Below are 17,847 nucleotides of genomic sequence, written 5' to 3'. Positions count from 1 at the left end.
TGATCGTTTTCCATCAGTTTCTAAGATAATGAATTGGTTTCTTATCGTCCTCTGAAAGTGGCCCCATTTTTTTTTTAACAGAACTCACAGATTTAAGCATATTTGATGTGTCTCAATCTATTGCATATGTTATCCTTATTGAAGCTCAAATTACCTTTGAGCCTGTGGGCACCTCTTTAATTTTGATATAGCTCTAGTCTTTTTTTTTTTTTTTCTTTCTATGTAGTTCCAGACTCATCTTGCACATTTCCCACCCCAGATCTGGACTCGGCCAGTTCTCCCAGAAGCCCTCTGTCTCACACTGATCAAGCATTCTTCTAACCACAACTACTCCTGTCAAGGCAACCCATGAACTCCATTCCATGCATGCCAACGGCCAAGTCTATCCTCGACTTCCTTGACCTTGACAGTGATCAGTCCTTTTTCCTTCATTCGCTTCACTTGGTTTTCAGCACAACACGCTCTGTTGGGCTTTCTCCTTCACAACTGACTGCCCCTTCTCAGTCCGTTTGGCTGCTTCTTCCACTGACCGCTTGTTAGTGAAATGCCCCAAGACTCAGTCCTTGAACCTCTTCTCTTTTCTAGCTTGATCATCTCATCCAGTCTCATTTGTTTCAAATACATAGGATGACTCCCATTTATCTTTGGCTTAGACCCTCTCCCTCAACACAGATCCCTACGGTCCAACGTCCTTCTTCTGTCGATCTCCAGTTGGAAGCTTGCTAGGACACTTCTAATTTCACATTCCCACAACCGAACCCCTGAGCGTCCCCCTGAGTCTTGAATATTCCACCTTTCAGTTAATGGCCACACTGTCCTTGCCACTGTTTCAATCTAAATCCCTGGAGTCATTCTTGGCGCATCTCTTTGCTTCACACCCCACATTCTTTGCATCAGGAAACCTTATTTACCTATGAAATATATTTAGAAGCAGACCAGTTCTTCCAATCACACATAACACCCTAGTCTGAGCCATCATCGTTTATCTCCTGGATTATTGCAGTAGCCTCTTAGCCAGTATCTCGGCTTCCACCTTTACTCTCTTATAGTCTACTCTTGGCCAGGGCGACCCGTTAAAGCATAATCATGTGACCCCCTCTTCTCAAAACTCAGCAGTGGCTCCTCCTTATTTCACAGTAATAGTTATACTCTGCAATGGCCTATAGGACTCTACACAATTTACAACCCCCCCCACACACACACATCTACCCCTCACCCCCTTCCAACGCACCTCCCCTTTGTTTTCTGTCCTCACTTCCTTCTTCTCTCCAGCTGCCTGGATTGCCTTGCAATTCCTGAAACATCAGCCACGCTCCTGCCTCAAGGCTTTGCCTTTGAAAGCATGAGAGGTTCTCACCCGAGATTCCAGCATGACTTTTTCTCTCACCTCCCTCAAATCTCAATTTTCATGTCACCATCTAAATGACACCTCCCTAAATTACCCCCACGTAAAATTGCAAACCCTTCCCCCACCACTCCAGTGGTGGATCTGCCTTACCCTGATCAATTTTTTTTCCCCATAGAATTATCACTTTCTAAACTTTTATGGTGCATTACAGTTTGCCTGAGTGTTATATTTATCATCAGCTGTCCGTCTCCCCTTACTAAAGTGTAAGCTCCATGAAGACAGGGTTTTTTTCTCATTTTCTTCACTGCTACATCCCAGATCTGGAAGAGTGCCTGACATATGAGGCACTCCAGAAATATTCGTTGCTTAAATGAATGAATAAAAGGTGGCACATATAACCATCCACTGCCTGAGGTCTTTGCCCTGCCAGTCATTGCTAAACCCAGGTAAACTGGTTTTTTCCAATATCCTGAATGGGAACTGCAGTCACCCTTGACCTCCGGTGGGACACTCCATAGATAGCAGAGATAATTTACACGGTGATGGATCTCTCTTGTATCTCTTTCCCAGGCATTTATGATACCACCTCCTTCAGGCTTTCCTCTGGGGCTGCTCCTTGGTCTCCATTTATGGCTTCTTTCTTTGACCTGCACCTCAAACCTGGGGATCGCCCAGGGCTTCATCAGCCGGACGTATCTTTATGCTCCACACGTTCATCCTCGTAATACTAGTCACTCTGAGGCATCACTATACACATGCAAGCCTTGCCCGCAAAAGGGGCCAGCGACAGAAACGGCTGCAGGGTCCTGTGATCACTAGTCAAGCCCTGACCCACCTCCAGCCCGTGTTCTGCCTGACTGCCCACACCCGGATGCATCACAATTGCTGCCAATATATCATCAGGCCCCTGTTTCCCACCACGGTTTCCTTGAAGGAGCTCCAACCCACCAGTCTGTATTTTAACTCCCAGGGTAATTGCTTTTGCGGCAGATCCTCTCTGTTGGCAGAGAGGGAGCACCTTGCCAGTCTCATCCTAGTTCAGGTCCTGAGCCACAGTCGCAACTGTTCAACAGAAACAAATAAATGGCAGATAGAGAGGCCTCGGCAGAGTAAATAATGCAGCACACCCTCATTCAGGTCGATTGGAAGAGCCTTGATGGCTGGAGGGGCTACGCCCGGTGTGAAACCTCATTGGTTGAAAGCGTACAGGGCAGTGGCCCCCACTACTGCTCATTGGCTCCGAGTGCCCAGGACCACCTACCGCTCTAGCTCTCATTGGCTGGGAGCCTTCAATAACACCTGAAGAAAACAAATGCTTTGTGTGTGTATATATGTATACATACACAGTATAATATTGTAACTGACTGCTTTACATTAATTTTAAAATCTTAAGGCAAATATTTAAGAGGTAAATTCATTATAATGAATGGGTTCCAGGAGGAAATGGGGTGTTAAATGGGATATGCGTGTATGTCCTGATGACTCCCAAGTCTACATCTATAGCTCACCTCTTCCACACAAACTCCAGACCGAGATATTCAACTGCCTGTTGGACATATTTTCAACCAACGTGTCTTCAACTGAGTTCACATTTCCCCTATGCCCTTTCCCACCCATCCTGGTCCTCACCCATGCCTGCTCAGTAAACAGCAGGAGTGTCCACTCAGCCATGCAACTCAAAACCAGAAACATCATCCTTTGTTCTCTCCCCTCCTTGCCATTTATATTCTTTCAGTCATCAAATCCTACCCTTTCCACCACCTTCTTACCTAATGAATACATCCCGGTGAGTACCATTCGGGGGGGGCATCCAAATAAATGAAACTCTTTGCTACAACTGAGCATTGCCTTTTACGGTGGGAAAAGGGTACCCAGTGCCCAGAAGACAGAGGGAGGGTCAGTTACTTCCACCTATAGGAGAAGGGAATTAGAGATAGCTCTCTTTAAGCTGAGCCTTGGTGAACGTATGAATGTCCTTGGTGGACAGGAGAAGGGATTCTAGGTAGAGTAAACAAAATGACAAAAGATCTGGCAGTTTGAGGACGCATAATGCGAAACACAAATGTTTGCGAGTGCCAGTTGATAGCATTATTGACAATAGGCAAAAGGTGGAAACAGCCCAATGTCCAGCAATGGCTAAATGAATGAAGAAACTGTGGTATACACATACAATAGAATACTATTCAACCATAAAAGGGAACCACAAAAAGGAATGAAGTACCGACTGATGCTACAATGCGGATGAACCTTGAAAGCATTACACGAAATGAAGAAGCCAGATGTGAAAGGTCACATGTTCTCTGATTCCCAATAAAAAGTATCCAGAATACGTCATCCACAGAGATAGAAAGTAGATTGTTACTTACCAGAGGCTAGGGAAGAGGGAAACAGGAAGTAATTTTATTTGTTTTTAATGTTTATGTATTTTAAGAGAGAGAAAGAGCACAAGCCGGAGAGGGGCAGAGAGAGAGAGAGAGAGAGAGAGAGAGAGAGACGGGGGGCAGAGAGAATCCCAAGCAGGCTCCAGACTGCCAGCGCAGAGTCTGATAACAGGGCTTGATCTCACGACCTGTAAGATCATGACCTGACCCAAAATCAAGAACCAGACGCTTAACCGACCTAGCCACCCAGGCGCCCCAGGAATTAATTTCTTAAAGGGTAGGGGGTTTCCTTTTGAGATGATGAAAATGTTTTGGAATAAGATAAAGGTGGTAGTTGCAGGACATTATGAATGTATTAATTGTCAATGAATTGTTCATTTTTAAAAAGTTAATGTTATGCCCTGTGAATTTCGTTTCAATTTAAAAAAAAATTTTTTTTAATTAAAACAATTTTTTTCAAGGTTTATTCATCTTTGAGAGACAGAAAGAAACAGAGTGCAAGCAGTAGAGAAGCAGAGAGGGAGGAAGACACAGGGTCTGAAGCAGGCTCCAGGCTCTGAGCTGTCAGCACAGAGCCTGACGCGGGGCTCGAACTCATGAACCGTAAGATCATGACCTGAGCTAAAGTCAGACGCTCAACCAACTAAGCCACCCAGACATCCCTAAATTTTAAAAAATGTTTTGAAAACTTGGAGAGATAAGGGAGAACGAGTTCCCCCCCCCCCCCGGGGGGGGGGGGCAATAGTATAAGAAAGACCATAACTGTAGATGAGGATCTTTGGAAATATTCAAACTCTTATTCTTATGGAGTACTGATACAGCATTAAATTCAACAGATATGTAGATATCATCTTACTTGACTGGGGCGAGGTATTTGGCTCCTGACTCCTCTTGAAGTCCCGGTTTTGATCCAGTCTTCTTTAGAACGTTATTTCCAAACATACTCATCGTTGTACTGTGTCTGATTGGGAATAGGGTCACTAAGAGAATAGGTATATCCTAGTCTTCTGATACCCTTTCGACTACAAGAAAAGATAGCGAAAATCAGAATAAGGGATTAAATGCCAAATCACACAGCAACGCACAGGTCAAATAATTTTCCTTATTACATTTTTTTTTTTTTAATTGGCTCAAGGAAGACTTGATGCCAGAAAGAATTTAATTTCCAGATTCCCTTGAAAGGAAACAATCCCATATCTTAGGACGGCTCTTCACAAAAGTACTAGAGGCCTAAAATGGAATTTAAAAGAACAATAATCTGAAATTCATTGATTATTTTTAATTAAAAATATTTCTTAAAGAGGTAGGTCCTCTCCTGTATAAAGAGTACTTCAATGTAATCAAATACTTGTTGAAGAAATGTTTCTCTCTATGCATGTATTCCTTCTGGTTAATAAAAGGAAGGTAGGTAAGAACGGGACATCACTGGTCTGCAAGGCTGTCATGAAACCAAGCATCCAGGCAACGATCAGCATTTGTACTCACAGTTCAAGAAGAGGGTCCACCAGCTATCATGTTCCCTAGATGGACATACACAACACCCATTAAATATTTTTGCCGAAATACCCAGCTTGAATTAGATGAAGTCTTTGGTATATTAGATTATAGGAAATGCATAAAAAGAGGAATATTTTAAATAACACAGTGGAGATGAAATCAGAAAAATCCAGAATTCTCAGGAAAAAAAAAAAATGAAATTCTCAGAAAAAAAAAAAAAGAAAGGAACCTATAGATCAAACGAGGCAAAAAACATAATAACCAAGTGCAATGTGTAGAACTTATTTGAATTTAATTTCTAACCAACTTGTTATTTTTTTTTAATTGTGAGACATCAGGGGGAAATTTGATTGCTGATTGGCCATTTGATATTAAGGAATTATTTTTTAGCCGACACAATGGTATTGTAGCATATGATTTTATTATTTTTTTTAATGTTTTATTTTATTTTTGAGAGAAAGAGAGAGAGAGAGAGAGAGAGAGAAAGCGGGGGAGGGGCAGAGAGAGAGGGAGACACAGAATCTGAAGCAGATTCCAGGCTCCGAGCTGTCAGCACAGAGCCCAACGCGGGGCTCGAACTCACGGACCATGAGATCATGACCTGAGCCGAAGTCAGATAGTTAACCGACTGACCCACCCCGGCGCCCCTATATCGTAGCATACTTTTAAAGAGTCCTTATCTTTTGGAGATACATAAGAATAATACTTAGAATTAAAATGATAGAATGCCTGGAATTTGCTTCAACATTATCCAGTGGGAAGGCTGGGTGGAAGGTATTGTCGGGGTATTGATTATTGTAGCTGGATACTGGCTGGGGATTCGTTGTATGTTCTTTTGTGTACGTCTAAAATGTCTCATATTGGCTTTTTAAAAAAAGAAGACTGGGGTAGATTTAGGTACTATCTATAAGAAACCAAACGTCTGGGAAGTGGGATACATCTGGATGATGAGCCAGTTTACTAGTTATTCAGATGTGTGGGCTCAGGTAGGACTGTGGTCCTAATAAAGTAATCAAAGGCACATGACGATTTTCCAAAGGCAACACAGCACAATCGGCTTGAAAGGAATTGATTTTCAGATCTCCATCTCCCAGTGTAATCTTCCTTAACGTGTCTCTGCCTGAAAGCAAACCCGCGTCGCTACCCAAGTGCTTCTGTCCCACACCTTTCTCTCTCCCCTAGGTCATGGCAGGGTCTTAGGAAGGTTCGGTACGCCTCTGGGTCTAAGCCTCCAACAGCGAGAGGGGTGTGGTTCCAAGGAAGCCACCTTGTAATCCAAGTTCCATGCCCTTACCTTGGGCTCACGAGGATTTCTGAAGGGGTGGAGGTTGGGGGTGCTCTAACCAGGGCAAATGCTCTGTGTGTGTGTGGGGGGGGGTGTTCTGGTTTTAGGTACATTGTGCCCTGCTTTGGCTAAGAGCAGTGTCTAGCTTCTCATTTCCTAATAATTACAAAACGTCCGTCCCTCTTTGGGGAGAAGCCTCTGAGGAGAGAGCAGAGAATATAGAATGCTTTGAATGGTTCTTCTCCCCACCTATTTAAACATTTTTTTTTCAGGTTTTTAAAAAAAAAAATCCCGAAGACATGTCATTAGCTAGAATGAAAAGCATCTCTGAGCAGGGGAAGCAGGACAGGGTGGTGATGCTGATTCTTTTAAACACAACTGGAATCTTTTCTGAGACTACCAAATTTTTAAGGATGCGCTGGGTAACGCTGGCACGTAAAAATGTTGTCACGTTTTCCTTCAGGTTTCCATCATTCAATAAGGTACTCAAGTCTTGTGTTTTTTTTTTAAGCCAAACATACGATGAAATATTTAATCCAGTCCAGCCAGTCCTCATCTCATTCTACATTGTAAAATATTTAACGATACACGGAAATATAGGCTGGCTGGCCAGACCAATTAATTTTCAGCATATAGAACTTTCTCCTTCATTAAATGCATAGTGGATGCTTGATTTGTATCTATAGGAGAAGATGGATGTTAGCTGAATCTATTGTGGCGATCATTTCACAATGTATGGAAGCCAAGCCATCACCCGTGGTGTGCCGCACGGGTTCAATTCATACAGTGATGTGTCTTAATTATTCCTCAATAGAACTGGAAAAAATATTAAACAAGTTCCTTCCATGTGAAAGAGTAACTGATGTGATTTAATAGCCATTTGTTAAGACATAGACTTTCAGGATACTTAGAAAATGAGATGGGGAAAAACTCAGTAACTGGAAGACATATCATCTAATCATTTGCTTTCAATAAACTCCAAGGAGTTCCCAGCCAGGTTGTCAGCTGCTCAATCGTTAACAAAAATCACCTTGTCATTTCTGGCACTTAACTCAGAGAGAGTTCAAAGTCTTGAATGGCAGTGCCACACCCAACTCCTTTCATTCACGGCTACTTATTCACGTGAACAAGACTGGTTAACATTAGCATCTATAAGTTGAAAAATAAACAGCAGAAGCAGAAAAAAATGGACGCTGAATGCAGTCTCACTCCCAAAATAGTAACACTTCAAACAGGATACATAAACTAATTGCAAACAGAACAGTCACGTTTATCTCGTTAAGATACAATTCCAAAAAATTTCCTTCTTGTGTTTAGTGACTATTAACATCGGTAAAGTATTTATTGCTTTGAGCCATCGTGTACTAAAAATAATTGTTATAACTCAGTACTTAGGGTCACATAATATGTTTAAAAATTAATTTCAATTAATACACTAAAATAGTTTCAAAGAAGTATAATGGGGCGATCAATAAATTGCTTTCAAACACAAAATATATGATAGCAGGGTAAAATTCTACGGAGGAAGTGGAGAGGAATAAAAGTTCAAGAAGCAAAAGGAATGAAATAAATTGTCTACTGTCTGGTGTATTTTTTAAAAAGATCATAGAAAGTATCAATTTGCTAAGGTGTTTAGATTACTCATTGGCTATATTTTTTAATGACTTAATAGTTTTATCTTAAAATGTCAATGTCTAGGATGGGCTATACATTTTATCTTCTGCAATTATTTTAATTTATGATGAAAACTTTCCTGTGAACTTTAAAAATATGCGAATTTGAAGACCACTGACCTAGACTCCATTAGTACCCATTTGTTTTTTGGCTCTTATCCCAAATGTTTCTTCCTCAGACAACTGTTACTGTCTGGGAAGCTGGCATGATCATTACCGTCAGATGATAAATCTCCCAGTTAGGGGACATAATGTAACTCAGTGGGATAGCCACTGAGGAGTCTTACAGCCCTGTAGTTTGTGCAAGTCTATCAGAGATTACCCCGGGGGGGAGGGAATGAATGAAAAATTTTGAGTTACTTCTCCATGCTGGTCACCATACTAGTGTTTTCTTCTGTCATCAGAACCACCACCTGAGGCAGGAATCATTATTCCTACTTTGCCAACCATAAAGCTGAGCCACAGCTTGTCACCTGCCGAAGGTAGCAGAGATAAGAAGGGGTAGAGCAAAGAGCGGAGGTCAGAGCCCATTTCTGCCTGACTCCTCAGCCGTGGTCTTGCCCACGATCCATGTGACTTCTCAGCAACTTGAACTTGTAAGGTGCCAGGATCCTCTTTATTGGAAACAATTCACAGAGTAAACACAGGCCGGTGAAGCGTCTCCATGCTGGTTTCCCACCCACCCGGGATGCAATGAACGGTAACGAGGCTTTCCCGATCCCGCTCTCACTCACCCACCAATGAGTTTAAAGAGGCAGCCGACGGACAGAAATTCCCACCCCGCACAATTCAGGTGGAAATGGGAGACGCTGAAAGGCCACTTAGGAAGCAGTGAGTGGAGGAGTGAAGGGAAGGGTGAGTGGGTCATGGCCTTCCAGCTTCCAATGGATGATCAAGTGCTAACAATTCTTCATTCATCCAGTTACTGAATCGTCATTGCCTAGTACATAGCAGGTAATGAAATGCAATGCCTGCTCCATGTTTTTGAGTAGCACGATTCTGTTAACCTACACACTGGCTCTATTGCCCTGACCCGCAGTGACTTTATGAAGGATCCATGTGTTTCTTTCCTTAGTTTTCCTGTAGGAGGTCTGGATACGGTCCGAAAGGGGGAAAGCCTGTCTGGTGCTTGGAGGAGCACTGTGCACGCAACAGGTTCTACCTGAATGCACCTTTCTAAACCTTCTCTGATGACTGCTTTCTGTTGCTTTGGGACTCCGAATAATAGAACACAGGCGAACAGACGAAGGTGAGTCCATCAACCTGACACAAATCGGGATCTACCGAACTAAAGCAGGCACCGCTCCCGTCTTGGGCGTGAATGCAGTCCTCATTGTGGTCGCGTAGGAATCCCAGGTGGCCTCGCCTGGCAAAAGGATGACAAAACGGTTTGAAATGTGGCAAACCTGAATACTTCCATCATGTGTCGTCTTCATAATTAAAATAATTTTGCAGGAGAAAAAAATCGGGGATAGAAATTTAAAGTCTAAAGGAATAGGGGCGCCTGGGTGGCTCAGTCGGTTAAGCATCCGACTTCGGCTCAGGTCATGATCTCACGCCCGTGAGTTCGAGCCCCGCGTCGGGCTCTGTGCTGACCGCTCAGAGCCTGCAGCCTGTTTCGGATTCTGTGTCTCCCTCTCTCTCTGCCCCTCCCCTGTTCATGCTCTGTCTCTCTCTGTCTCAAAAATAAATAAACGTTGAAAAAAAAAAAAGAATTTAAGCAATGTGTAAAAATATAAAACAGAAAGTTCGATTGAAGTTCTATCCCCTTAAGATGCCCACTGTGACTTTAGTGACCAACTTCTCATGAACCCTATTAGATAAACCTATATGCACATGAAATGATTTTGCACAAAGGGGCTCACCTCCGGTTTTATTCTGGGCGCCTTCCCCGTGCTCCCTCCTCCTCCTCAGCCCTCCTCCCAGACCATGTTAACAATTGTGCTGGTTTCTTTCCACGCTTTTACGTCTGCTGATACAATGATACAGAGATTTATATATGCATATATAAGGACGTTGACATATTGGGTTTTAGTTTCCACCATCTTGTTTTACCAAACTGGGCTCATAATACACAAAGTGTCCTTTTCTTCTGTCACTGAACAGTGTCATCTGGGGCAGCTCTGATGCGTTCTCTGCCGCGATTGTGCAGGATTCTGCAGCATGCGTGATATTTCAATCTGCATAAGCAGGTACATTCAACAAGAGAGGGAGCATAGCTGGAGGAGACCATCCCAAAGGCTAAATAAAGCCTGGGGCACGCCAATGTCAAGAGGTTGGGGAAGACTGACAAAAGCAGTCAGTGAGGGCAGAGGACATTAGGGGCCACAGGAAGGAGGGCTTTCCACGAGGCGGTGGGGGAGGGACCGCCTATGGCAACTGCCGTCGGCTGGGTCCAGACGACTGAGGATAGAGAATTAACCATCAGGCACCTGCTAGCAACAACAGGCTTTGACTGCCCCAGCCTCCCGCTGTCCACAAAGCACCACGACCTTTCTTGGGAATACAGATTTTAAATTTAACTCCGACATTTTCTCATTCTTCCTATCTAGGCAATTAACCTGGTTACATCTCACTAGAACCTGGGTCCAAAGGGTCCACTTTACTATTTGAATAACCTGCTGTCCGGGGTCTAGGGCCTCATGGCAGGAACCCTGTAGCCACCTAACTGCCTGTGTATCTTCCCACTCCTGTATCCCGAATACAATCGCTATGCTTTTCTCAAATACGTCTGCAGTTTCCAAATAGCTTTACAATCTATATGCACCGCCTGGCCTGTAGGGCCCTGACGGAACATTTCATTCGTGCTGCCTCTATACTTCTGTTTCCTCTCCCATCTCCCAGGCAGGTCTTGTTTCTCATTTAACAGGCCCTTTGGGGGAGCCAGGCAGCTGGACCCGCTCCTCCGTGACTGTTTCCCCACTGCCCTCCCACGGGTTGAGACTCCCCTCCGCCCGCTCCCCCGGATCTCACAAAAGCCCGAGCCCCGCAGGCTACGCTCTGTGCCTCCGCTTACACACACGCTGCGGGTGTGCGCGCCCCGAGCCCACGCGCCTCCGAGAAATGACGTCATGCTCTGACACCGGCTCGTTAGTGGGAGTCACTTCATGCTTCGAAGCATTTTGTTCCAACTGCGGCATTAAATGTTCTTTGTTCAGGGAGTTCCAAGTATGGACAAGTAAGTGGGAAGAAATTGGGAGGCAGTGCGGCTCTTAAAAGAAACCTCCATGGAACCTGATTTGAACCTCGGAGTGTGACGCTTGCAGGGCTCAGGAAGGATCCTCTCTGCACAGAGCCCACGCACCATTTCCCCCTCTTTTTCCTAAAGCAAACAACACTGACCCAGGCCAGACCAATTTCCTGTTAAGCCCAAATATACCTCAAACACCCTGGCAACACAGCGCCGGGGTAACATCTCCCAACTGATCACACAGGCAGGCCAGGAACACCTCTGGCTGCCGCTGGCTTCGGCCTTTCCTCCTTCTGAGGACAGGCTGGGTGCTGGCCGCCTTCTGTCGCCAAGATCTTATTCTGGAAGGCATCGGTGCAGGAGAGGCCATGCCTGGCTGCCCCTAGGACCAGAGACCGAGCGGACCCCCCACTCCCGAATGCTAATCCGCCTGGATGACCAACGTGGCGAGATGTGCACTCAATTCCCAGGACATCTTTCTTCAATTCTTTTTGTCTAACGGTTTTTCTTACTAAAAGTCTCTAGGTCAGGTCTGCGTCTACGCTTTTTATTTCCATTGACAAAGCTCCTGGAAATAAAATGCTATTAGAATTAACCCTCTTCGTTAACAGCAGCAGTAACTTAAAAAATCTATAATCCGAATGTTCTAAAAACGTCTTTGCAAGCCATGTGCCACTGCTTTCTTTTATGCTTATTCTTGCTACGTATCCCAGTGTCTTTCCCTCTAACTCTGTGTCCACCCGTCCCATGATTCTGTCTTCCTCTTTCTACCTCTCTCATTTTCTGTTCATCCTACAGGCAAGGCTTGAGCCCCTCCCATGGACCATAGAGACCACAGGCCCGAGGCCATAGAGACCCTGTCCTGGCCTTGGGGAGCTCACAGGTGAGGAGAGGAAAGAGAAAAGAGCCAACGAGCACTTTAAGTGGGGTGCTGTGCTGTGTGCCGTGGGAGCCCCCAGGAAGGCGCAGTTCTTTCTGGTTGGATGAGAGAAGGGGCATCGAGGGTAGATCCGGGAGCGACTTCATAGAACAGGTGGCATCTGAGCCGGGACTTAAAGCAGGGGTTTGACCGCGATTACAGGAGGACGCGGAGGGAAGCATTCTTCAGAGAAAGCAGCGCGAGGTATGAAAAGTCTGAAGTGGCCCGATGTGAGTGAAGCAGGGGAAGAAATGGTCAACGCCAGGCCAGCGAGGCCTTGTTTGCCTTGCTGCCCCCTTGAACTCACCACCCCTGGAGGTATTCACAATTACGAAAATGCATTAGGAGGTTTTGAAAACAGTATAAAACAGTAACGAACATGTGCGTATTCTATTACGTTTTACAAAGTGTTTCCACGGGTGGAATCTTGTTTCATCCTTACCATAGCCTGCTGGGTGGGCAAGTATGAACAGTACCTGGTGATTCAACGTTTTCCTAGTTGTCGGGAGGATTAAAGGGGAGGGTAAATTCAAGCATTTAACGTAGGCTGAACAGAGACCCAAAAGATAGATCCACGTCCTAACCCCCAGAACCCGCGAGTGGTACCACATAAGGGCAAAGGGCCTTTGCAGGTGCAGTTAAGGATCTTGGGATGAGGAGATCGTGCTGGATTATCAGTGGGCCCCAAGTGCAATTTCAGCATCCTTATGGGAGGCAGAGGGAGACTCGACCCGGAAGAGGCGGGGATGTGACCGCGGAGGCACACGCCGCGGTGATGAGGCCACGAGTCGACAATGCCAACAGCTCCCAGAAAACACAAGAAGCAAGGAAGGCTTCTGCCCCAGAGCTACCGGCGCAGCACAGCCCTTGATTTGGGGCTTCGGGCCTCCAGAATAAATCTCCTTGGTTTCAAGCCACCAGTTCCTGTTTATTTATGGCAGTCCCTCAAAGTGATGCAGCACTTACAAGCCCACATAGAGTAATAGTTCAACAGCAAGTAGTCCGTGGCAGTCATTGTCAACCTCTCATCTTATTTTTGGACCAAAGCCAGGCAGTGTGACACATCAGTCCCCCACCTTTTGGAGCGTGACACTTTTAGCAGTGGAAGATCGAATGGCACAGAGTGCTTGTTAGAGCCCCAAGACTGGGCGTGAAGAATGAAACTCACCCACCGGAAGGGGAACTTGGGGGGCAGAATCAATGAGCCCCGGTGATCAAACTGAGATGTCAGCCAAGCCGCCCTCCCATGTACCGTGGGCAGCTGGCACCCTCCTAACTGAGCCTGCAAAGTCGAGTGGACAAGGAGTGTAATTTTCTACGTGTTAGATCAAGGCCCTTCTGTGACACCCAAATGAACTATCCGGTAGACAGTTGCGTACTTTGGTTTGAAAATTAGGGGGAACACTGGAGTGAGAGGTAAGATTAGAAAGCCGGTGGGGCATTTCTGTAGACTTGAAGCCCTTGGCAGGACACGGCCTCGACAGAGGATGTGAACCAAGGAGGAGAGAATCTTGGAGGATTCCCACATTCCCCAGACTGGAAGGGGGAGGGGAGACAGCGAAAGAAACCAAGAGGAGTGACTAGAAAGAGAGATTCAAAAGGAATGCGGTTCCTGTCTCTCTCTCTCTTTTTTTTTTTTTTTTTTTTTTTTTTGCCTTGTCATCATATAGAAACAGAATGTTCTCAGTATGTTTTTTACAGGTTAAGTATTTTCATTTTCTGTCCTTAATTTACAAAGGGATGAATGGAATGGAATGAAAATACGCATTTCATTCATTCTGGTGGGTCTACGATTCCAGGGAATGCGCCATTGAACAGTTCCCACTGCTCTGTAGCCACTGTGGAACCACAATTACCCAGCGAGGCGGCTGCGGTGGGTTATTATTGCCATGAAAAAGGCCAGGATGCGGCTGAGTACCTGGGAATCACTCTCCCTCCACTGACACAGAGGCGGACTTTGTAAACCTGCTGCATTTGCACGCACAATTAGCATTAAAAGCTCTACCCGGGTGGGGCGCCTGGGTGGCGCAGTCGGTTAAGCGTCCGACTTCAGCCAGGTCGCGATCTCGCGGTCTGTGAGTTCGAGCCCCGCGTCAGGCTCTGGGCTGATGGCTCGGAGCCTGGAGCCTGTTTCCGATTCTGTGTCTCCCTCTCTCTCTGCCCCCCCTCCCCCGTTCATGCTCTGTCTCTCTCTGTCCCAAAAATAAATAAACGTTGAAAAAAAAAATTAAAAAAAAAAGCTATACCCGGGTTCATGCGGAATCGCTTTGAAAGAAAAATCAGCAAAGGTCGCGGAGAAGTGGCAGCTAAACGCCTAGGTGCCAGCCTGGCTACGACCACGCAGGGGTAAGGTGCCTCTGCACATCTACTTGCGGGGTCCTTTCCCTGCCTTCGGGCACCTCCCCGCATTCTGTGCACTTCCCCAGATCCTGCGGGGGGGGGGGGGGCAGGTCTCTGCTGGGTCTGCTGTCTTCAGAGCGTCCGACCTCCGTTCCTTCTTTGTCTTTGACTTTGGGATCCTGGAAAGGCACTATTAAGTTCTTTTTGCTGTCCCCTCCTAGGCACTTTGGGTGGGTGTTTGAAAGCACCTGAGAGGTTTAGGGAGAGGTTTGGCAGAAACGGGACCAAGGACTGTAAAAAGGCAAGATCATGAACATCTCATTCTCTCTGACTCCCAGACTCTCCATGAAGTGAGTCCCACCCGTAAGAGGGGGGCAAACACCCCTGCAGACCAAAGCAGCCTTTGCTCGGTGTACCCCATTCCCAGGGAAAAGCCTCACCCGCCCCCTCCCCTGCCGGCAGGGTCGGCACCCTTACTTGGCTGAATCTTGTGGCCTCCTTGCAAGGGGCACGCAGCCTCCAGCCCAGGCGGTGCCATTCTTGCTGGAAAGAGGCCACCGCGATGCCCTCTGCTCCGGCTGCACTGGGTGCTGTGGGTGGAGTGCGGCTGCATTGTGACGCGTCGCCATGGAGACATGGGTCACTTCCTGCAGCTCAGCTGGGGGCCGACAGGTGCTGGAGGGAGGCTGGGCTCTTCACCAGGAGGGCTGGGGCACCGGGTGGGGAAAGCAAGGGGATGTGTTTCCAGTAATGTGGCTACTTACTTTTGTGTATTTGTATAGTTCTTGCAATGAGCTTTCCTGAGCATGGTCTTATTTGGGGAGAGGAGCAAAAAGAGTAAGCTGAAGATTTTCAACTGCAAATTTTCTTTTTTCAAGTTTTTAATTTTTTGTTAATTTATGTATTTTTGAGAGAGAGACAGAGACGGAACATGAGCGGGGGAGGGGCCGAGAGAGAGGGAGACACAGAATCCGAAGCGGGCTCCAGGCTCTGAGCTGTCAGCCCAGAGCCCGCCCCACACGGGGCTTGAACCCATGAACTGGGAGATCAACACCTGAGCCCAAGTCTGATGCTCAACCAACTGAGCCATCCAGGTGCCCCCAACTGCAAATTTTCATCCACGCATAACTTTCAACTTAAGTGACTGTGCGCAAAATTGTCATAGATCTTTGCATTAAGTAGGAAACAAGAGTGGGGAAGGATGTGAGCGGACACCTTTCTCCTCACTGGGGTTCCTGGCACAAACCTTTGCACTTTGTGATTGCCAATTTAATTGTCCTTCTATCCCCACAAAACAAAACTGTGTCTCTCACCCCAAAGTTTTCCCAGAATGTGGAGGGGCTTTTATCCTCATATTCTTGGCAACCACCTTGGTAGTTTGACACCTAGTAGGGGCTTAGTAAAACTGAATGCCTCCAGGCTAGGACACAGCTATTAGCCACCTGGCTGCAAAGAAAAGACAGGAAGTGCACATTGGAGACTGTTGGCAACATATTTAGAAGGCAATCTACAACAATCCCTTCTCTGCAAAGGGGTTATTCAAAAGTCAGACCTCTGTTGGTGGTGATATCTACAAAAAGGGAAATTATCAAAGGACACAGAAAAAGCATCAAAGGAAGCATCCCAAGTGCATATGCGAGGTATTGCTTAAAAATCAAGATCCCAAGTAGAATTTTCGGAGAGGATTCCTATCCGTTTTACATTCCTAATGCATTTTACACTTTCAAATTTTACATCAATGAATGGTGGTGGGAACACATAGAAGGTATAGAGCTCTGTCGATGTTATTAAAAGGAATGAGTCTAAATTAGGATTTAGTAGTGGCATCTAAATGAAGAAAATAACACCCAATAACAGATTACTGTCTGAAAATGGCAGCGTTAATTAGCATAGCATAATTTAAGAAAAATATATTTTTTTAAACAGAGCAGGGAGTCTATAGAATTTTGAAAGTGAATTCGTATTAATATCTTACATTTGTCTCATCTTAGGCAAGCTGTGAAATTGTGGCCTACGCACCGAATCAAGAGCTGGAAGAAATCTTTGCACTTTCTACCTGGGGGGCTTTGGGATCAAGCAGATTCTTCTCTGAGCCCCAGTTTATCTGTAAAATGAGTATAGCAGTACCTACCTCACCGGAATGTAAAGATGAGTAACTCCAACAATAATTTATAAGTTATAAAGCCGTGTAAACCTAAGGTACTGCTCTTTTGTCTCACTGCTATTCTGAGCTGCCTTCTTTTTTGGTCTTGCATTTCTGCTTCAGAATGGATTTTTGGTACAAGTCCATTTTATCGCGAGCAGTATAGCACTATCCCTGCCCTTGAATTCGGGTTGCTTGAGGTAACCCCTTTCAATGATTAAGTTGATTCTTTTTTCCTTGGCCTCTTTCCCTTCACAAACACGGACTGTGCACTGAAAATGAGCTGGAGGGTGACATTACGGGGCCCTGGATACCATGGGAGCTTAGGGAGCTTGTCCTAGAACTGGAAATGCCCGAGCTGGGTTCTCAGCTCAATGGGAGACAGGAGACGGGAGACGGAGGAGAGCTGCCACAAGGGGGAGAAGGGGCCCAGGAGGCAGGGGACAGCGTGGGATTGTCACACAGTAAAGAGTGAAGGGAGAGCTAAGAGACACTGGAGCACAAGGCCCTGCAGGCCTTCTACAGTTTTCCGTCATGAATTTATTGTTCTTCTTAGCTTGCACACCTGTCTTCTTTTATAAAACTGGATGCCCCTTGAAAGCAAGGGCTTCGGGAGTGCCTGGGTGGCTCAGTCGGTTAAACGTCTGACGGTTCGTGAGTTCAAGCCTGGCATCAGGATCAGTGCTGGGAGCCCGGAACCTGCTTGGGATTCTGTGTCTCCCTCTCTCTCTGCCCCTCCCCCGCTTTTGCTCTGTCTCTGTCTCTCAAAAATCAATATTTTTTAAAAATTTAAAAAAGGAAAAAGAAAGAAGGCAAGGGCTGTGCTTGGGCTTCCCCCCGCCCCCCCGAAACATGAGAAGAATTCACTGGAGCTAAGTTAAAGCAACAGGGTGAAGAGATCAGATCAGAAGTTTACATAAATCCTGAAGAAGAGGGAAGATTATCCATATCACCTACCAGAATAAGTTCATCATTCGGAAATTAAGACATCCAGGTTACTAATACGCCTTTTACAGAGTTTCAAATTGATCTAAAACAATAGACAGTAGTTATATTGAATGGGTTAAATGT

At 45.7% G+C, this 17,847-nt stretch overlaps 1 protein-coding gene across 1 annotated transcript in view; it reads right to left on the bottom strand.

Moving 5' to 3' along the window:
• The window catches only part of TEX26 (testis expressed 26), a 31,222-nt gene extending 15,993 nt beyond the window's left edge, over nt 1-15,229 (bottom strand). Inside the window, 3 exon segments of the mRNA XM_040448138.1 lie at nt 4,586-4,751; nt 9,469-9,550; nt 15,111-15,229. Coding sequence (XP_040304072.1) covers nt 4,586-4,751; nt 9,469-9,550; nt 15,111-15,171 — 309 coding nt within the window. The 5' untranslated portion in view covers nt 15,172-15,229.
• Nucleotides 15,230-17,847: the final 2,618 nt, after the last annotated feature.

The sequence above is a fragment of the Herpailurus yagouaroundi genome, unplaced genomic scaffold (genome assembly GCF_014898765.1).
Source record: "Herpailurus yagouaroundi ecotype Mexico unplaced genomic scaffold, PumYag 197, whole genome shotgun sequence".
Classification (NCBI taxonomy): Eukaryota; Metazoa; Chordata; class Mammalia; order Carnivora; family Felidae; genus Herpailurus; species Herpailurus yagouaroundi.
The sequence above is the reverse complement of the archived record's forward strand: the minus strand, read 5'-3'. Positions and strand labels throughout refer to the sequence as shown.